The sequence below is a fragment of the Pogoniulus pusillus genome, unplaced genomic scaffold, assembly GCF_015220805.1.
Source record: "Pogoniulus pusillus isolate bPogPus1 unplaced genomic scaffold, bPogPus1.pri scaffold_102_arrow_ctg1, whole genome shotgun sequence".
NCBI lineage: Eukaryota > Metazoa > Chordata > Aves > Piciformes > Lybiidae > Pogoniulus > Pogoniulus pusillus.
In genome coordinates, this window is record NW_026974541.1 from 1 (window position 1) to 20,559 (window position 20,559).

A 20,559-nucleotide genomic window follows, 5' to 3' on the forward strand; every position below is an offset into this window, starting at 1 on the left:
CCTTGGGGGCTGCCTTGCCCCAGCATAAGGACCCTCAGAAATAGCTGCGGGGGGGCCACCCCCCCCCAAGCTGCCTGGACCCTCCCCCCCCGCCTGGGGGCACTTTTTTGGGGGGGTTCTCATCCCCCTTGCTCGCTGCCCCCCCCCCGTCCCCTCCCATCACCGTTGCATGTTCCCGGCGGCGGGAAACGAGGCCCAGCTCGGGGGGGAACACCCACGGGGACCCCCCACATACACTCCCGGGGGGGGGGCCCTGAAATTTGGGGGCGGGTCTCTTCCTTCCCTCCCCTCCACACCCCCCCTCCGTTTTTTTTGTCCCCCCCCGCGCTGCCTGTACAAAGAACTCTGGTGCCAAACGCAGCAGCTCCGGGGGCGGGGGACGGGGCGGGGTGTGACCCCCCCAGCTCCTTCCCCCCCCCTCCTCAGCTGCTCCCCTCCCCCAAACACCCCCCCCCAAATTCCCCGTGCCAAGATGGCTGCCGGTGCCATCCAAAATGGATGCCGGGGGGGGGATGCTGGAGGGGGGAGCCACAGCCTGAGATGGCGGCGGCCAGGCCGTTGCCAGGGCAACCAGCGGCAGCTCCTGGTTGCCATGGAAACGCCAAGGGCGGGGGGGGGCCTGGGTACCACCTGGCTCGCAGCCATGGTGGCCTCTGGTGACCCTGGCGCCCACCCCCCCCCCCCTCCCCCCCGCCCAGGGCTGGTTGCCATGGCGACCAGGATGCCCCACCCTCCCACCCCGACCCGGCACCTCCCCGCTGGGTCTGTGCCCCCCTCTGGGGCAGGTCGCTGTAGTGACCCCACCCAGCACCCACACCCTCCCCCCCCGCGACCTTTGCCCTCGTGGGACATTCCCTTGCCCCCCCCCCCCCGTTGCTGTGGCGCCCCCATGGTGACGTCACTCCCCTCCCCCTCCTCTCCCCTCCCCCCGCCGTGGCCCCGCAGCCCCCCCCCCAGAGCGTCTCTATTTTTATTCCCAGGGGGCCGCGGGGAGGCGGGAGGGGTAGGGGTGTGGGAAAGGGAGGGGCCTCGGGATGGGCGGGGCCTCGCGGGGGGGTGGGGAGGGGGAGGGGCGGCCCCGGGGGTGGTTTTTAAGAAAAAAAAACGACAAAAAAGAGTGACAAAAAAAAACAAAACTGAAAACGACCTTGTGCGGGGGGGAGGGGGAAGAGCTGGGGGCGGGGGACAGCTGAGGGGGTTACAGCTGGAGGGGTTCCCCCATGCCACCAGGGGGCGCCAGCGCGGCCCTGAGGGGGAGGTAGGGGACCGGGGATGGCCTCCGGCTCCCCCACCTGGAGTACTGCTGCTGGGCTCACATTGACTGCCTCTACCTCTGTCGCCCTCCTGTGGGCACCCCTGGCACCACAGCTCCCATTGACTGCCTCTACCTCTGTCGCCCTCCTGTGGGCTCACCTGGCACCACAGCTCCCATTGACTGCACCACAGCTCCCATTGACTGCCACTACCTTTGTCGCCCTCCTGTGGGCTCGCCTGGCACCACAGCTCCCATTGACTGCACCACAGCTCCCATTGACTGCCACTACCTTTGTCGCCCTCCTGTGGGCACCCCTGGCACCACAGCTCCCATTGACTGCCACTGCCTTGTGGCGCCGCCTAGTGGATGCCCTTTGGTGCTGCCGTGCTCCCATTGACTGCCACTGCCTTGTGGCGCCCTCCTGTGGATTCCAGGGACACCACAGCTCCCACTGGCTGCGGCTCCCCTTATGGCGCTCCCCAGCGACGCCATCGCAGAGCGGGGTTGAGTGGGAGAGTCCTCGGCAATGCCGTGGGGCTCTACTGGGCGCGAACGGGGAGGGGTTGTGGGGGAGGGGTCTCTGAGGTTCCTGGGCTGGGGGCGGTGACTCTGGGGGTGGGGTCCCCGAGAGAGCTGAGTCTGTTGGGAGCCACTGGGGATGCTCCGGAGCTGCGCTAGGAGCCAGCTGAGACTGAATGGGGGGGTGGGTTTGGGGACCCCCTGCGGGTCCGGAGGGGTCCCCTAAGGTTCCCGGCAGGGGAAGCCCGGGGGGAGGGGGCGGAGCAGAAGCCTATACTGGGAGCAGACTGGGACGGCGCTGGGGATGCTCTGGGATATCCCCGACGTGGGAAAGGGGGGGGCAGGGGGAGGTGGAGCCTTGGGCATCCCCCCCCACCCCCCACGGCGCCGTCGCGCCTGCGCCTCGCCCACGCATGCGCCCGTGGCCGCCCACGCCCTGCCCCCCCCCCTCCCCCCCATCAGCATCAGCATCCCCCCCCCACGCCGCGGGACACAGACGCCGGGAACCTCCCCCCCAACACAGCCCCCACCCCCGACCCCCCACCGTCCGGAACCCCTCCCCCCGCCTCCCGGGGACCTGGGAACCCCCTCCCCATCTCTAGAGGACCTGGGAGCCCCCCCCCGCTAAACGGAACCTGGGACCCCCCCCACCCACCTGCTATAGGGGACCTGGGACTCCTCCCCCCCCCCCATAAGGGACTCGCGACCCTCCCCGCACCCCCTCTTAGGACCTCGGGATCCCCCCCCTCGCCTATAGGGACGCCCCCGGCCGTCTATAGGGGACCTGGGACCCCCCCGCCAGGGCACCGAGCATCCGGGACCCCCCCTCCCCCTACAGGGGACTCGAGACCCACCCTCACTCCCGATAGGGGGCCTGAGACCCCCACCCTCACCTATAGGGGACCCCCCCACACTCCCCATAGTGGACCTGCGCCCCCCCTACTCCTTTTAGGGGACCCAGACCCCCCCATCCTCATTGTCCCACTGTGGGGGGGGGTCCCGAAGCTGCTCAAGGGAGAGGCAGGGAGAGGGAGGGGCGGGGGGTGACCCCTCCCAGCTCGTGCCGGGCGCGACCCTCCCCCTTCACCCTCGTGCAGCCCACGTGGTCCTCGTGTGACACGTGCGAGACCCTCGTGTGACCCCCACCCCGTGCCCCCCCACGACTCCCCCCACTCTCGTGCACCCCCATACCCCCTCCCCGCAAGAGCGTTGTGCCCCCCCACCCGCGACACCCATAGACCTCCCTCACCACCCCTCCCCGTTTGTCTGTCCCCACTCCCCCTGACCCCCGCGACCCCCTCCCCACTTCGTGCGCCCCCCCCGAGCCATGGCAGCTTTGGCCAGTTCCTTGATCCGACAGCAGCGAAGGGGAGGAGGAGGGGGTGGGGGTCGCGATTTGCCCCCCCCCCGCCCCTCAGGCCCCTCTCGGGGCCCCCCCGGTGCCCCCCGGCCCCCCTCCCTCTGCCAGCAGCAGCTCCGAGGGCTGGTGGCGAAGGTTCGAGGCTGTGGCAGGAGGAGAAGACCTCGCGAGAAGCCCCCCGGTGAGGGGGGTCTGGGGTCGGGGCGGGTTGTTGGGAGGCTGAAGGGGGCCTGGGGGGGGCGGGGTGAGGAGGAAGAGAATGGAGGGTTGGGTCTGGGGAGGGGTCTTTGGATAGGGAGGGGTCTGGGGGGGAAAGACAAAAGGTCGGGGGGGACGATGGGGGCTGACTGCAGGAGGAGGTCCAGCAGGGCCTGGGGTGGGGTCCTAAGGGGGCAGGAAGGGGGGGGTAGGGTTTGCGGGTGGGGAGGGGCCTGGGGGTGTGGGTTGAAGGGTGGGGAGGAGGATCCTGGGAATGGGGGGGGGGCAGGAAGGGGCAGTATGGAGGGGGGGGAGGCTCTGGTGGGGGGGAGTCTGGGAGGGAGGTCTGGGAGGGTCTTTGGGGGGGCAGGGAGGGTCTTAGTGGGAGGGGTCTGGAGGGTCTGGGGGTTCTGGGGGGGAGGAGGAGGATATTGGGGGGACACTGTGAGGGTACTGGGAATGGGGAGGGGCCTGGGGGTGCACTGGGCCGGGGGGTCCCTGTTGGGGTCCCTGAGCCCTGTCCCCCCCCCAGAGCCGCAGCTGCGGGGGGCTGTGGCTCGGCTGCGCTGCGGCCATGGCCACTTCCTGCAGATGGGAGCTGACGGCCGATTGGATGGCACCTGGGAGGAGGCGGGGCCTGGCAGTGAGTGGGCGGGGCCCGGGCAGGGCGTGGCTGCTAAATGGGTGGAGTGTTGAGAGGGTGGAGTCAGAGGGGTGTGGTCCAGAGAGGCAAAACCTGGGAAGGTGGGGACTGATTGGGTGATGCTTCAAGAGGGTGGAGTCTCAGAGGGTGTGGCTCAGATGGGTGGAGTCTGCAAGGATGTGGTCAAAACGGGTGGAGCCAAAGAGGATGGGGTCAGATGTGGTGAAAAAAAGGGGGGGATTGGTGAGGTGTGGTCCAAAGGGGAGGGGTTTGGTTGGGTGTGGCACAGGAGGGTGTGGCATAAAATGAGTGAAGTCAAAGGAGGTGGAGCCTGAAAGGGTGGGGTCCAGAGGGGCGGGGTCTGGGATGGAACTGGGGTGGGATGGATGTGCACTGGTGTGGCACAGGGATGGGACTGGTTTGCACTGGTGTGGCACTGGCGTGCCCTGGCTGGCACTGGTGTGCACTGCTGTGCCATGGTTGGCACTGGCTGGCACTAGTGTGCCCTGCTGTGCACTGGCGTGGCACTGCTGTGCCCTGGTTGGCACTGGCGTGGCACTGGTGTGGCACTGGCGTGCCCTGGCTGGTACTGGGTGGCACTGCTGTGCACTGGTGTGGCACTGACGTGCCCTGGCTGACATTGGTGTGCCCTGCTGTGCACTGGTGTGCACTGCTGTGCCCTGGTTGGCACTGGCTGGCACTGGTGTGCCCTGCTGTGCACTGGTGTGCACTGCTGTGCCCTGGTTGGCACTGGCTGGCACCGCTGTGCAGCGCTGTGCCCTGCTGTGCCCTCCCCCAGCTCTCTTCAACCTGATCCCCGTGGGGCTCCGAGTCGTTGCCATTCAGGGTGCCCGAGCCGGGCGCTACGTGGCCATGAACGGGGCGGGGCTGGTCTACACCTCTGTGAGTGCCCCCCCCGGGACCCCACACCCACCCGCGACCCCCCCGGGGCCATCACTGACCCCTCAGTGACCCTCCCGGGTCTGTAACTGCCTCCTCCCTGGTCCTCCTTCCCCGAGTCGTGTCCCCCCCACCTCAGAATGCCCCCCAGGGGGACCCCAGTGCCCCAGACCCCCACCCCAATGAGACTCCCACCCTTGAGACCCCCGCCCCAAGCTGCCCTCAGCCCCAGCAGGACTCAGCTGCCCACAGCCCCAAGCCCCCATCCTGCATCCTTCATCCCTCCCCCCAGGAGGACTCAGGTGCCCCAGAGCCCCCTCCCAGCGGGACACTTACCCCCTCCAGCCCCCTCCCCACACAAACCCAGACCCCCCCTCTCAGCAGTACCCCCAGCCCCCTCCCCAACAGGACCCAGACCCTCAAGCCCCCACCCCGAGAGGACTCCCAGCCCACCAAGCTCCCATCCCGCACCCTTCATCCCTCCCCCCAGCAGGACTCAGGCGCTCCAGAGCCCCCTCCCAGCGCGCCCTCCACCCCCTGTGCCCCCTCCCCACCCGCTGCACCCCCCCCAGGTGCACTTCACGGCCGAGTGCCGGTTCAAGGAGTGCGTGTTCGAGAACTACCACGTGCTGTACGCCTCGGCGCTGTACCGGCAGCGCCGCTCGGGCCGCGCCTGGTACCTGGGGCTGGACCGGCACGGGCGGACCATGGCCGGGCACAGAGTGCGCAAGGACAAAGCCGCAGCTCACTTCCTGCCGCAGCTGCTGGAGGGTCCGCGGCCCGGGGGGGCGCGGGGGGTGGATGGGATGGGAGTGGGATGGGATTGGGATGGGGATAGGGGTGGGGAGGCAATGGGAGTGGGGATGGAGATGGAATGGGGATGGGGATAGTGTTGGGGATGGGAATGGGGATGGGGTGGGGAAGGAATGGGAGTGGGAATGGGATAGGGATGGGAGTGGGGATGGGATGGGCATGGGAATAGGGATGAGGATAGTGTTGAGGATGGGATAGGGATGGAGATGGAATGGGGATAGGATGGGGATAGGGATAGGGATGGGGATGGGATAGGGATGGGAGTGGGGATGGGTTGGGGACGGTGATGGGGATGGGATAGGGATGAGGATGGGATGGGAGTGGGGATGGGGATGAGACACTGGAGGGGTCACTTGTTGCTCTGAGGGGGCAAGAAATGCATCGGGGGGGGACACAAGAAATGGGATGAGAGTGGAGATGGGATGGGAAAGGGTTTGTGGGGCTGGGGGTGCAGGGAGATCTTCCAGGGGGTCCCCGACTGGGGGGGGTGTCCCTCATTAGGGGTCCCCCACTCGCGGGTCCCTCATTCGCGGCTCTCTGCTGCCCCCCAGTGGCCCTGTACCGGGAGCCTTCGCTGCACGAGGTGGAGGAGCCCCCCGGAGCCCCCCCCGAGGACACGTAGCCGACCTTTGACCTCTGACCTGTTGACCTCTGACCTGTGACCCCAACCCAACACACACCTCCCCCCCCCTCCGGCCCCTCCTGCACTGAAGCCCACCCGGGGGGGGGAAGTTCCCCAAAACCCCTAACCCCCCTTTCCCCCCCCCCCAAAGACCCCCCCCAAGGTGCGCGTGGGGGCTCGAGCCCCCCCCATGTGCAGCATAGGCCCCGCCCCTTCATCTGCCCACGCCCCCTCGTTTGCATAGCCACACCTTCACGTGACAGCCAATCACATACTGACCACGCCCCCCATTCACCATTCCCTGGTGTTAACCACGCCCCCCCGTGCTGGCCACGCCTTGTATTACCGACCACGCCTCTCACCCGTTGGCCACGCCCATTATTAGTGGACCCTTCCCCCCTCCCCTTTTCTCTCCCACTCCCACTTTTCTCATTGGCCACAGCCCAAGGGATAGCCACGCCCCTCCAGAGATTGGCCCCACCCCTTACTGACTGCCCCGCCCTCCTCGTCTGACCACGCCCCCATGGCCGTCCCCACCTCTCACTTGGCGACCCCGCCCCTTTTCTATGACCCTGACACTGTGCAGGCCCCACCCCCAATAGCAATAAGGCCCCGCCCCCATCCTGGGCCACGCCCCCAGCATGATTGGTATTCTGGCCCCGCCCACCGCGGGCTGGGACACGCCCCCTGCCCCTTCCCCCAATAAACACCAGTTTGTACCAGCGCCAGGCTGGGGGGGGCTGAAATGGGTCTGGGGGAGGCTGAAATGGGTCTGGGGGGGGTTGAAGTGGGTCTGGGGCAGGCAGAAATGGGTCTGGGGGGGCTGAAATGGGTCGGGGGGGTCACTTTGGGGGCTGGGAGGGGTCACTCGTGGCTCTGGGTGGAGCCTTTTGCACCTGGGTGGGGCCAGTTTTGCCCCCCCTACCCTCCCCTTCCCCTCCCCCACTTCCGGAGCAGCTGCTGCTGCCCTTCCCCCCCCTTAGACCCTCCCCTTTTGTGCCCCTCCCCCTCCCCAGCTGTTCCTTGCCCCCCCCCCCGGCCCTCCCCCTCCCCATTTCGCTGCCGATGTCGCCCAAAGGAGCCCCCCCCGGGGCTGTCCTGCTTCTCGGTACCCCCTTGGGAACCCCCCCTGGACCCCCCCCAGCTTTTACCTTGACATCCCCCCCCTCACACCCCTCCCTCCTTTGGGACCCCCCCCCCCGGACCTCCTCCCCTCCACTTTTGGGTGCCCTTTCACCACCCTTGCCCCCCCCCGGCATTAAATCCCCCCCCATGAGCCCTCCCCCACTTTTGGGTGCCCCCCGGAGCCCCCCAACCTTTTTCACTCCTCCCTCCACCTTGGCAGCCCCCCCCCAACATTTGGGAAGGTGTGTCCCCCGCCCCCCCCCTGCACCCTCACCCCCTGAGACCCCCCCCAGGACTATTCCCCCTCCCATTGTTGGGTCTCCTCCCCCTGAAGCCCCCTCCTCAACCTCAGCATCTCCCCAGGTCCCCCTCCCCCTTTAACTCTCCCCCCCCCTTTAATGCCCCCTCCCCTCTCGGGACGCCCCCACCCCATTAACCTGCCCTGAGACCCCCTCCCCATGTATTCCTCCCCCTAACTTTGTGTTGTTTCCCCCTCCCCTGCCCCCAGCAGCCTTATTTTGGGGAGGGGTCTCCCCGCTCGCCCCCCCCGCCGGGGAGCGCCTGCTGGGGGCGCTGCTGGCTCGGTACCGGACGGAGGTCCGCCCGGGGGGGGGTCCTGGGGGGGGTCCTGTGCTGGTGCGCTTGGGGCTGGAGCTGGCGCAGCTCGTGAGCCTGGTACGGGGGGGGTCCTGAGTGGGGGGGGGCTTGGGGGGGGCTTAATGGCGGGGTTATGGGGGGGGTCCTAATAGGGAGGGGCTTATGGTGGGGGGTCCTGTTGGGGAGGGGTCTGAAGAGTCATGGGAGGGGTCCCAAGGGTGAGGGGGGGGCTCAAGGGGGTCAGCACCCAAATTTGGGGGCCTCGGGAGGGGTCCCAAGGGTCAGGCAGGGTCCTAAAGCTGGGGGAGGGCACCCAAAAGTAGTGGGGGGGGGCTTAGAAGAAGGTCCTGGGGGAGGCAGCAGAGGGTCTGGGGGGGGTCAGTGTATGGGGAGGGGTCATAGGGGGAGGGGTACCCTGACGCCCCCCCACCCAATTTCTGTGCTCCCCCCCAGGATGAGAAGAATGAGGAATTGGTCACCAAAGTCTACCTGAATCTGGTGGGGGGCTACGGGGGGGGTCCTGAGGGGGCTTCGGGGGGGGCAGGGGCGGTTTGGGGGTTCGGGAGGGGGCTTGAGGAGGATATTTAGGGGCGGGGGGGGGTGAAGATCTTGGGGGGCTCCTAGAGGGGTCCGGAGGGGGGTCCTGAGGGGGCTTCGGGGGGGGCGGGGGCGGTCTGGGGGTCTTGGGGAGGATCTTAAGGGGCTGGGGGGGGCTGAGGACCTTGGGGGGCCGCGGAGGATGTCTCGTCTGAGTGTGGGGAGGGTCTGGGGGGCGCCGGGGGGGGCATTTTGGGGAGCTCAGGAAGGGCCTTCGGGGGGGGGGGAGGAGTAGAGGGGGTTGGGGGGCTTGGGGAGGGTCTTGTGGGAGGGATCCTGGGGAGGTCCTGAGGGGGAGTCCAAAGAGGGCGTCTTGGGGGGGGGGGGTCTTTGGTGTCACCGGGGGGGCCGGGAGGGGCCTTTTTCTTTTTGGGGGGGGGGGGTCGTGAGCCTGTGCGCACCCCCCCCCCAGAGCTGGCACGACCCAAGGCTGCGCTGGGACCCCCGGGCCGAGGGGGGGCTGCGAGAGCTGCGGGTGGGGGCAGAGAGGCTCTGGGTGCCTGACGTGGGGCTGGAGAACAAGTGAGGGGGGGGCGGGGAGGGGCGACGGGAGGGGGGGACGGGGGGGGCGGGGACGAACAAGAAGTGGGGGCGGGAGAGACTGGGGGGGGCTTCAAAGGGTGGGGGGGGGGAAGGGGAATTGGGCTGGAATGGGGGTTTGGGGAGCATGGCGGGGGGGGGAAGGGGAATTGGGGAAGGGTTTGGGGGTCCTGGCGGTGCCGGGGGGGGTTGTTGGAATCTGGGCCCTGGGGGGGGTCCTGGGGTGAGGGGGGGAAGGAGGGGAAGGAGAAGCCCTGCGGGTGGGGGGGGTCCACAGGGAGGGGGCTGAGATTTTGGGGGTCTGGAGGGGGCTGTTTGCGGTGGGATTGGGGAGGGGAATGAGTCTGGGTGGGGTCGGGGGGTGCTGACTCCTTCCCTCCCCCCCCCCGTTTTTCTCCCCCCCCCCCAGCAACGACGGCGAATTTGGGGTGTCCCTGGGGGTCCGAGCGGTGGTGACCTGGGAGGGCTCCGTGCGCTGGCGCCCCCCAGCGTTGTACCGGAGCCGCTGCCCCATACGCGTGAGGGGGGGGCGGGGGGGGCTGGGGGGGCACGGGGGGGGGGTTCGGGGTCCCTAGAGGGGAAAGTGATGTTTGGGGTGGGGGGGAGAGGGAAAAAGGAGATGGTAGGAAATGGGAGGGGGGTCTGAGGGGGCGTGGGGGAATTGGGGGGGGGTCTCGGGGGGTTGGATTTTGAGGTGACCTCCCCCCTTCCCTTCCCCCCCCCTCCAAGTCTCCCAAGTTCTGGTCCTGGGGTCTGGGGGGGATTGGGTAGGGGGCTTTGAGGGGGGGGGGGCTTGTGGGGGGGAGGATCTGCATTTTAGGGGGGGGTCTGCATTTTAGGGGGGGGTCTGCATTTTAGGGGGGGTATGAACTTTGGGGGGGGCTCCACAAATTTTCGGCTGTGCGCCCCCCCCCCCCCAAAGGATCCCCCCCCAAGGATCCTCCCCAGGTCCGTTCCTTCCTCTGCCTTTGTCACCCAGAGGGGGTTGGGGGCTTTGGGGAGAGGCTTTGAAGGGTCTGGAAGGGTCTGGGGGGGTCCCAATTTTTTTGAGGGGGGGTTACTAATTTTAGGGTGCCCCCCCCGGCCCCCTCCCCCCCCGCAGGTCTCTCATTTCCCCTTCGATTGGCAAAACTGTTCCCTGGTTTTCCGCTCTGCCTCCTACGACCCTGAGGAGCTTCGGCTGCTGCCGCTGGGGGGGGGGCCCGGGGGGGGACCCCCAGGTGACCCTGACCCCTGACTACCAGGGTGAGGGGGGGGCAAGGGGGGGACCCCCAAGTGACCCTGACCCCTGACTACCAGGGTGAGGGGGGGGGCAAGGGGGGGACCCCCAAGTGACCCTGACCCCTGACTACCAGGGTGAGGGGGGGGGAAAGTGAGGGGGGGGGCCGGGGACGTGCATGGGGATTGGGGGAGGGAAGTGTTCGGGGGGGGGGGGTCCCAAGGGAGCTTTGCAGAAGGATTTGGGGGTCCCGCGGGGGCTCTGGGTGGGCATTGGGGCTCCCACGGGAGGTCTGGGTGGGCACTGGGGGTCCCGCGGGGGCTCTGGGTGGGCATTGGGGCTCCCACGGGAGGTCTGGGTGGGCACTGGGGCTCCCACGGGAGGTCTGGGTGGGCACCGCAGGTTCCCGCGGGGGCTTCGCAGGAAGCTTTGGGTGCCCGGGGGGTGTGGGGTGTGGGTGGGTGGCACCGCAGGGGCAGCCCACGAGCGGGTGTGCCCCCCGCAGGCAGCGGGCAGTGGGAGCTGTGGCACCGCTCGGGGCGTGCCCAGCCCGGGCCGTGCCCGCGGGACCTCAGCTTCTTCTTGGTGCTGCGCCGCAAACCTCTCTTCTACCTGGCGAACGTCCTGGTGCCCTGCGTGCTCGTGCCCCTGCTGGCACTCGGCGTCTTCTACCTGCCCCCCGAGGCCGGTGCGGGCACCGCGGGGTGGGGCGGGGGTGGGCACCGAGGGGCTGGCAGCTGGGGTGGGCATAGAAGGTTGGGCACTGAGGGGTTGGCACCGAGGGGTTAGCACCAGGGATTTGCACCAGAGCTGGGCACAGAGGGGTTGGCACCAGGGATTTGCATGAGGGATGGGCACCAGGGTTGGACACCGAGAGGTTGGGCACAGATAGATTGGCACAGAGAGGTCAGCAGCAGGGTTGGGCACTGAGGGGCTGGCATAAGGGATGGGCACTGAGAGGCTGGGCACAGATGGGTTGGCACAGAGGGGTTGGCACCAGGGTTGGGCACTGAGGGGCTGGCATAAGTGATGGGCACTGAGAGGCTGGGCACAGATGGGTTGGCACAGAGGGGTCAGCGTCACGGTTGGGCACAGATGGATTGGCACAGAGGAGTCAGCAGCAGGGTTGGGCACTGAGGGGCTGGCATAAGGGATGGGCACTGAGAGGCTGGGCACAGATGGATTGGCACAGAGGGGTTGGCACCACGGTTGGGCACAGATGGACTAGCACAGAGGGGTCGGCACCAGGGTTGGGCACTGAGGGGCTGGGCACAGAAGCTTGGGCACAGAGAGGTCGGCACCAGAGCATCTGGCGCAAGGGTTGTGCCCCTCTTGGCACCGCCGCCTTGCCCTCGGGCCTTGGCACCAGCCCGCGCCGTGCCCCCCGCAGGGGAGAAGATGTCGCTGGCGCTGTTCGCGCTGCTGACCCTCACCGTGTTCCTGCTGCTGCTGGCGGACAAGGTCCCTGCCACCTCCCTGGCAGTGCCACTCATCGGCCGCTACCTGACTGGCACCCTGGTGCTGCTCACCCTCTGCGTGGTGCTCAGCGTGGGCGTCCTCAACCTGCACCACCGCTCCCCGGCCACGCACAGCCTGCCCCGCTGGGCGCAGGGGGTGAGGACCCCTCCCCACATTCACCCCCTGGCACCCCCAGAGCCCACCGCGACCTCTTGGGTCCCCCCAGACGCCCCCTGACCCCTGTGCCCCCCCACGGGAGGGTGGGAGGCACAGGGTGGGCGTGTCCGAGACCCTCCCCACATTTCGGGGCTGTTGGGGGGGGTCCCTACCCCTCCCCAAAACATTTTCCCCCCCCCAGCTCTTCCTCCAGCGCCTCCCCCCGCTGCTGGGGCTGCGCCCCCCCCCGCCGCCCCCCGCCCTGCCCGCGCTGCCCGCGCTGGGGGCGCTCCCTGGGGCGCCCTCTCGTGGCGCGGATGAGTATTTCCTCCGGAGACCTCCGCACCCCTTCGGGATGGGGGGGCCCGAGGCTGCCTCCCCCCCCCACGCCTGGGGACCCCCTGGACCCCCACCCCCCCCCCGAGCTGCGCGAGGCGGCGGCCGCCGTTGATGTCATCGCCCGGGGGCTGCGCGAGCAAAGGAGGCGGCAGGAGGTGAGCGACCCCCCCCCGGACGGACCCCCCCGTGCGACCCCTCCCCACGCAGCCTCCCGTGCCCCTCGTGTCGGCCAGCCCCAGACGTGCCCCTGTGTGCCCCCTGCCCCCTTCGTGTGCCCCCCCCCGGTCCCCTCATGCCCCTCGCGGGACCCTCTTGTGCCCCTCGTGGGACCCTCGTGTCGGCAAGCCCCAGACGTGCCCCTGTGTGCCCCCTTCTGTGCCCCCCTCATGCCCCTCGTGGGACTCTCTTGTGCCTCTCCTGTGGTCATTGTGCAGCCCTCGGGTGCCCACTGTGTGCCCCCTGCCCCCTTTGCGTGCCCCCTCGGTGCCCACGTGGGCCCCTCCTGCGCCCCGCCGGTGCCAGGCGCGGTGCCAGGCGCGGTGCCAGGCGCGGTGCCCCCCACGCAGGAGCAGCAGGGCTGGCAGTTGGTGGCGCTGGCCGTGGACAGGCTCTTCCTGGGCACCTTCCTGCTGCTGACCGGGGGCTGTGTGCTGGGCACCGGCCTGGACGCTGCCCTGCACCGCCCCCCCGCGACCCCCTTCCCCTGAGCCCCCCTCCGGAACCCCCAAACCCCTCCTGACCCCTTCCCCTGACCCCCCCGGCTCCCGGGACCCCCAAACCCCTCCTGACCCCCCCGACCCTGACCCCCCAAACCCCTCCTGTCCCCAGCCCCGACCCTGACTCCCCCCACCGGGACCCCCAAACCCCTCCTGACCCCTTCCCCTGACCCCCCCGGCTCCCGGGACCCCCAAACCCCTCCTGACCCCCCCGACCCTGACCCCCCAAACCCCTCCTGCCCCCTGCCCCGACCCCTCCCTGCTCCTGGGACCCCCAAACCCCTCCTGTCCCCAGACCCGACCCTGATCCCCTCTCCCCCCGGGACCCCCAACCCCCTCCTGTCCCCAGCCCCGACTTCCCCCTCCAGGACCCCCCAAACCCCTCCTGACCCCAGCCCGGACCCCGCCCCTGCCCCCGGGATCCCCAAACCCCTCCTGCCCCCTGCCCCTTGGGACCCCCCCCACCCCCCAAATTCCTGGCCCCACCCTCGCCAAAAATCAGCCAATGAAAGCACAAACTTTGTGTCACGTGTCGAGGGGGTGGGGCCCGGGAATTGGGGGGGGGGCTTAGGGACTGGGGGGGAGAACAGAAATTAAGGGGGGGGCTCAGGGACTTGGGGGGGACACAGAAATTAAGGAGGGGGCTCAGGGACTGGGGGGGGACACAGAAATTAAGGGGGGGGCACAGGGGTCTGAGAACCGAAGCAGAGTGGGGCTGGGGGGGGTCAATCTCACAACGCCCTGCTCCGAGTGGGGGGATAAATCCCACAATGCCCCGCGTCGAGAGGGGGGATAAACCCCACAATGCACCGCGGCTCCTCCCGCCCCTATCTCCATAGCAATCGCTCGGGGGCGGAGCCGGCGGGTAAGAGCTGGAAGGTGATTGGCTGTGGGCCCTGCCCGCTGATGACGTCACCGCCCATGCCGCGCCCCCTCCCCGCCCCTCTCTGCGTGCGTGACGCACCCTGATGACGCCATCGGGCGGCGCCGGCGGCCGCGGGGAGGCGGCGGCGGCTGAGGGAGCCCCGGGGTGAGCTGGGACCCCCCCGGGGTGTTGGGGTCTGCCCCCGGGGGGGTCGGGACCCCCCTTGCCCACCCCCGTCCGTCCTAGGAATCTTCTCGGGGGGGGTGGAACCGGGATCGGGGGGGGGCAACTGGGACCGTTAGAGGGGAACTGGGGTCTTGGGGGGGGAGTTGGGGCCTGGGGGGCGGCTGGAGCCTGGGGGGGGCAGTCCGTGTGGGGAGGGGGCAGTGGGGGTCTGGGGGGGTTAACTGGGGCCTGGGAGGGGCAGTCCGTGTGGGGAGGGGGCAGTGGGGGTCTGGGGGGGTTAACTGGGGCCTGGGAGGGGCAGTCCGTGTGGGGAGGGGGCAGTGGGGGTCTGGGGGGGTTAACTGGGGTCTGGGGGGGGCAGTCGGTGTGGGGAAGGGGCCGTGGGGGTCTGGGGGGATGGCTGACTGGGATCTGGGGGGGCTAACCGGGGCCAGGGGGGCACTGTTATCTGGGGGTGTTAATAGGGTCTGGGGGGGGTTAATAGGGTCTGGGGGGGTCTCACCGGTGTCTCTCCCCCTCCCCAGCCAATGAAGGAGGCTCTGGCAGCTCGGCAGCTCTGGGGGGGGGGGCCAGGAGGACCTCGCCATTTCCTGCCCCCCCCTCCCCATGATCCCCCCGAGGACCCCCCCCCCTACCCTTTCCCACCCTCCCCTTTCCTGGGGAGGGGTCCCAGTAGGGACCCCTCCCTCGCTTTATTTCCCCCCCCCTTCCTGGGGCCCCTCCCCTCGTGTTGATTCCGAGGAGGAGGAGGAGGAAGAAGAAGTAAAACGAGGGGGGGCTGGAAGGGGGAGGGGAGGGCCCGGAAAAGTAGGGGGGACTCAAAAATGGACCCCTCCTAAATGGAGACCCCCCCTGAGGGGGCTTTTTATGCCCCCCCCGCGCCGGAGACCCCTCCCCAAACGCAGGCTTCGAGCACTCAGGGCCCTGAGGATGCTGCTGAGGGGGGGGGGCCCTTGGAGCTTCCCTTTGAAACGGGGGGGGGCCCTGCGAAGGAGACCCTCCCGGAAGCGACCCCCCCCCCCCTTTGTCTCCCGAGGAGCAAGAAAAGGGGGGGGCAGACCCCCAGACTCCCCCCCCAGAGGAAGATTTGCCTCCCCCGCCTCTGGCTGAACCCCCCTTCCCCCCCCCTTTATTTGGGGAGTTGGAGGAGGGGGGGGAACACCCCCTAAATAATGAGGGGGGGGCGCTGATGGGGACCCCCCCAGGGCTCGATGGGGGAGAAGGTGAGTGAAGGGCCGGGGGGGAGTGGCTTGGGGGGGGTGACCCAAACTGCCTTGGGGGGGGGGGGCACTTTGGGGGGGAGTGGATCTTAAATTTCGGGGGGGGGCTCAGGTCTGGGGGAGGGTCCCCAGGTTCATGTTGGGGGGTGCATTATGGGGGGGTTAAGCTGTCCTAGACCCCCTCCCAGGCCCTTTTTGTGGGGTCCGGGGGGGGGAGTTGGGCTGAAGGACTGGGGGGGGCAACATGGGGGGGGATGGGGGGAGGGGGCTCCAGAACTGGGGGGGGGGGGTTGGAGCCTAAATGCTTTTGTGCCTCCTTTCAGGCCCCCTCCCCAATGGCTTTGGGGGGGGGGGGGGCAGCCCCCTGCAGCCCCCCCGAAGCTGCCATCTTGATCAGCAACGTTTGCAGCATGGGGGGAGGCACTGAAGGACCTCCCCCGACAGGCACTCCCCCACCCCCCCAAATTCGAGGAGCGGGTCCCCAAAATAGCCCCCCCCTGAGAGAGGAACACGTCAGCTGCGTGCAGAGTAAATATGGGGGGGGGCTTTGGGGGGGGGAAGGAAATGGGGGGGGGGTCTTTGGCGGGGGGGAGGTTTGGGCGCGGGGCGGGGCTCAAGGTTTGGGCCCTTTGGGGGGGGTTGGGTCTGTTTTGGGGGGAGGGTCTGGGGGGGTTTGGGCTGTGAGCCCTCAGTAGGGATCAGAGTGAGCAACCTGCAGGGACCTCGGGGCAGCTCCGGGGGGGGGGTTGGGGCCACCTTGGGGTCATTTGGGGCCACCTTGGGGTCATTTGGGGTCACCTTGGGTCATTTGGGACTAGCTTGGGGTCATTTGAGGTCTCTTTGGGGTCATTTGGGGCCACTTTGGGGTCATTTTAAGCATTTTGAGGTAGATTTTTGGGGTTCTTTTGGGTTCTTTAGGGTCGTTTTGGGCTGTTTTGGGGTCCCTTGTGGGCATTTTAGGTCATTTTGGGTCCTTTTAGTGCATTTTGGGGTCCTTTGGGGGCGTTTTGGGGTCGATTTTGGGTGTCTGTGGGCATTTTAGGGTCCTTTTAGGTTCTTTTTGGTCCTGTTACGGCATTTTGGGGTCTATTTGGAGTGATTTTGGGGTCTTTTTGTAGCATTTTGGGGTCATTGTGAGCATTTTGGGGTCAGTTTTGGGTGTTTGTGGGTCAGTTTTGGGCGTTTTGGGGACCCTTTGAATGTTTTTTTTGTCCTTTGTGGGCATTTTGGGGTCAGATTTGGGCATTTTGGGGACCTTTTGAGTCCTTTTTGGTCCTTTGTGGGCGTTCTGGGGTCGGTTTTGGGCGTTCTGGGGTCGGTTTTGGGCGTTCTGGGCTCAGTTTTGGCCGTTCTGGGGTCGGTTTTGGGCGTTCTGGGCTCAGTTTTGGCCGTTCTGGGGTCGGTTTTGGGCGTTCTGGGCTCAGTTTTGGCCGTTCTGGGGTCGGTTTTGGGCGTTCTGGGCTCAGTTTTGGCCGTTCTGGGGTGGGCTGTGGGCCCTGAGCCCCGAGCAGGGCCCAGAGTGAGCTCCCTGCAGGCATCCTGGACGAGTTCCTGCAGGCCTACGGCAGCCTCATCCCGGTCAGCGCCGATGAGGTGGTGGAGAAGCTGGAGGACATCTTCCAGCAGGAGTTCAGCACCCCCCAGAGGTGGGCTGGGGGCCGGGGGGGCTGGGGCAGGGCTTGGGGTGCATCTGGGCAAGTTTTGAGGTAGTTTGGGGCCAGTTCAGGTTGGGGTTTGGAGGCCTTTTGGGGGTGGGTTTGGGGCTCCCCCCTGGACTGGATTGTTTTGGGGGGGGAGGTCCCAGGGTGGGGTTTGGGGGTTCTGAGTTGGACTTTAGGGGTCCCAGGAGGGTTTTTGGGGGTTCTGGGGTGTTCTGGGCTGCTTTTGGGGGTCCCAGAAGGGTTTCTGGGGGTCCTGGGTTGGTTTTGGGGGTCCCAGGAGGGGTTTTGGTGGTCCTGGGCTGCTTTTGGGGCTCCCAGGAGGGTCTTTGTGGGTCCTGGGCCGGGTCTGGGGCATGGGGGGGGCTGGGCCGGGTCTGGAGGAGCTGGGCTGGGTCTGGGCTGGGTCTGGGCTGGGTCTGGAGGGTCTGGGGCCGCCGGGGGGGGCGCGGCGGGCGCTGACGCCCCCTGCAGGCGCGGCTCGGTGCAGCAGCTGATGCAGTCGTACCAGAGGCTCCCTGGCAATGCTCTGCTCCGCGGCTTCCGCGTCAGCTACAAGCGCCACGTCCTGACCATGGATGACCTCCAGACCCTCTATGGCCCCAACTGGCTCAACGACCAGGTCTGACCAGGCCTCCCCAGGGCCGCGGGGGGGGTCCCCAGGGGGTTTGGGGAGGCTTCAGGGTGGTTGTGGGGGACTCCGGGGGGTCCTGGAGGGGATGGGGTCAGACTATCCTCATCTAGTACCTAAGGTGAGGGGATGTAGGGGGGCTGGGGGGACACTGAAGGGACATGGAAGGGGTTTGGGAGGGTCCTGTGGGGATTTGGGCTGTCTGGGGGGGCTTTGGGGTGTGCTTGGAGACCTCCAGGATCACTTTGGGGGGGGAGTCCTGACTCCCTCCTGGCCCCCCCCAGGTGATGAACATGTACGGGGACCTGGTGATGGACGCAGTGCCCGACAAGGTGGGTGTGACTTGTGCCCTGAAGCCCCTCCCCTCGCCTGGGCGTGGCTGGGGGCGGGTCCCCACATTCAGAGGAGGCCTCAAACTCAAGACCCTCCCCCAAAATCCTGCCCCCCCCTGCCCCCCCAGGTGCATTTCTTCAACAGCTTCTTCTACGACAAGCTGCGGACCAGAGGCTATGAGGGGGTCCAGCGCTGGACCAAGAACGTGAGGGGGGGGCTAAAGGGGGCGGGGCTGGAGGGTGGGGCCGCGGGGGGCGGGGCTTACAGAGGTGAGGCCCCAAGGAGGAGGGGTGGGGATGGGAGGGGCCCTGAGGAAGAATGGGGCGGGGCTAAAGTGCTTAGGAGAGGAGCTGGCTGGGAGGGGTGGGGCATGGGGCCCCTGAAAGGGTGGAGCTTTGAGAGGGTGGGGTCTAGTGGGGGGTGTGGCCTAGCAGGGAGTGGGCGTGGCCTTTGTAGGAGGGGTTCGAGGATCTGCCTGTTTGCAGGGGTGGGGCTGGCATGTGGGTGGAGTTAAACAGGGTGTGGCTTGTGTGGGTGTGGCTGAAGCAGGGGTGTGTTTGGGTATGGTTGGGATGGGTGTGGCTTCATGATAGGGGGCGTGGCCTATGGGCAGAGCCCCATTTTAGGGCGGGTCCTGGGAGATGCAGCCAATGGGAGGGCCCTGAGTGGGTGGGGCTGCGGGCTGGGGTGGGCGTGCCTGGACGTGGGCATGGCTCAGCCCCGCCCCGGCTCCGCCCCAGGTGGACATCTTCGGCAAGCAGCTGCTGCTGATCCCCATCCACCTGGAGGTGCACTGGTCCCTGGTGGCCGTGGACGTGGGGCGGCGACGAATCACCTACTTCGACTCCCAGCGCACCCTCAACCGGCGCTGCCCCAAGGTGGGGTGCAGGGGGGGCCTGGGGGGCAGCTGGGGGGGCACTGGGGGCCCTGTCGGTCACTGTCGGTCACTGTGGGGGCGCTGGGGGGCACTATGGGGCAGAGGGGGCCCTGGGGGTCACTGCTTCCAATCCCAGCCCCTCCAAAGTGGGCGGGGCTGTGGCTGGAAGGGGCGGGGCTGTGGAAGGAAATGGGTGTGGCCCTCATTGGGTGTGGCCCAGGTGGGGAAGGGGCTGGGTGGGGTGGGACCAACAGGGGCCCTGCCCCCACACCCAATCCTCTTTGGGGGCGTGGCCTCCGATAGGCCCCGCCCTTTGCGCCCCACCCCCCGTGTTGGGTGGGACAGTTCTGGGTAGGGTCTGTGTTTTGTGGGTGTGGCTTAGGTCATCGAGGGTGTGGTGTGTTGGGAAGTGGGTGGGTGTGTATGTTAATGAGGGGGCGTGGCATGGCATAAGCCCCACCCCTGGTCCTCCCCCCGCAGCACATCTGCCGTTACCTGCAGGCAGAGGCCGAGCGCAGGCAGAGACCTGACTTCAGCAGGGGCTGGAGGGGGGCGTTCAAAATGGTCAGCAGGGGGCGCTGGAGGGGGCTGGGAGCAGTGGGAGGGCACTGGAGGGGCACTGGGAGGGCAATGGATGGGACTGGGAGCAGTGGGAGGGCACTGGAAGGGGACTGGGAGCAGTGGAGGGGCACTGGGAGAAGTGGGAGGGCACTGGAGTGGCACTGGGAGGGCACTGGATGGGACTGGGAGCAGTGGGAGGGCACTGGAAGGGGACTGGGAGCAGTGGAGGGGCACTGGGAGCAGTGGGAGGGCACTGGGAGCAGTGGGAGGGCACTGGGAGGGCACTGGATGGGAGTGGGAGGGCACTGGAGGGGCACTGGGAGGGCACTGGATGGGACTGGGAGCAGTAGGAGGGCACTGGAGGGGCACTGGGGGGGCACTGGGGCCGGCCCAGTCTGACCAGTTTGGAACTGGTGCCCCCAGAACGTTGCCAGGCAGAACAATGACAGCGACTGCGGAGCCTTCGTGCTGCAGGTGAGGCCTGCTGGGAGGGGTCCCGGGGGGCTCTGGGGGGCACTGGGGGGTTACTGGGAGGGGTCCAAGGCTCTCTGGGGGGCACTGGGGGGTTACTGGGAGGGGTCCCAGGGGCTCTCTGGGGGGGGCTCACATCCCCTTTGACCCCCCCTGAGCTGTTACTGCCGGGCAGGGAGGAGCCTCCTTTGCCCCCTCCCCTATTTGCCCCCCAGAGGCGCCCCCTGCTGGCGGACTAGGGTTAGGGTTGGGCACTGAGGGGTGGAGCCTGCCCCTTGTGGCCACGCCCTCACTGTGCCCCCCCCTGTCCCCCCCCAGTACTGCAAGTTCCTGGCCCTGGGCAGACCTTTCAGCTTCACGCAGCAGGACATGCCCCAGCTGCGGCGCCTCATGTACAAGGAGCTGTGCCACTGCAAGCTGGCACTCTGAGCGGGCACCCCTGGCACCCGGGGGGGAGGGGGAGCGGGGGGAGCGCCCCCCCAGAAAAAACTGCCCTGGGAAGTGGCTCCCCCTCTCCCCCCACCCCCCCCTCGGCTCCTTCTCTGTGTCTCCTCCCGGAGGGTTTTTAGTGGAAGCAAATAAAAAGTGAGGGTTTGGAGATGGCTGTGGGGCTGGGGGGGCTGGGGGGGAGTGGGGGGCACGGGGGGGCACTGGGAGGGACTGGTGTGGGTGTGGGGGGCACTGGGAGGGACTGGGGGCA

The 20,559-nt window shown here is 68.0% G+C and overlaps 3 protein-coding genes across 3 annotated transcripts; all 3 read left to right on the forward strand.

Moving 5' to 3' along the window:
- The first annotated feature begins 2,270 nt into the window (after window positions 1-2,270).
- On the forward strand, window positions 2,271-7,038 carry LOC135173860 (fibroblast growth factor 11-like). Its single transcript, XM_064141064.1, has 5 exons — window positions 2,271-3,315; window positions 3,865-3,975; window positions 4,775-4,878; window positions 5,448-5,646; window positions 6,240-7,038. The coding sequence occupies exons 1-5, from the start codon at window positions 3,102-3,104 to the stop codon at window positions 6,308-6,310; spliced, it is 699 nt and encodes a 232-aa protein (XP_063997134.1). The 5' UTR covers window positions 2,271-3,101; the 3' UTR covers window positions 6,311-7,038.
- On the forward strand, window positions 6,952-13,295 carry LOC135173854 (acetylcholine receptor subunit beta-like). The gene is given in 10 exon segments (XM_064141055.1): window positions 6,952-7,026; window positions 7,883-8,110; window positions 8,486-8,530; window positions 9,042-9,151; window positions 9,579-9,687; window positions 10,272-10,405; window positions 10,862-11,076; window positions 11,779-12,002; window positions 12,205-12,369; window positions 12,371-13,295. Coding segments are annotated over 10 exon segments (1,983 nt in total). The 3' UTR covers window positions 13,049-13,295.
- A 699-nt stretch (window positions 13,296-13,994) lies between these two features.
- Window positions 13,995-20,457, forward strand: SENP3 (SUMO specific peptidase 3). The gene is made up of 11 exons (XM_064141065.1): window positions 13,995-14,087; window positions 14,633-15,331; window positions 15,652-15,856; window positions 16,863-16,974; window positions 17,461-17,608; window positions 17,902-17,949; window positions 18,078-18,155; window positions 18,691-18,828; window positions 19,308-19,391; window positions 19,812-19,862; window positions 20,178-20,457. The coding sequence occupies exons 2-11, from the start codon at window positions 15,320-15,322 to the stop codon at window positions 20,286-20,288; spliced, it is 987 nt and encodes a 328-aa protein (XP_063997135.1). The 5' UTR covers window positions 13,995-14,087; window positions 14,633-15,319; the 3' UTR covers window positions 20,289-20,457.
- Window positions 20,458-20,559: the final 102 nt, after the last annotated feature.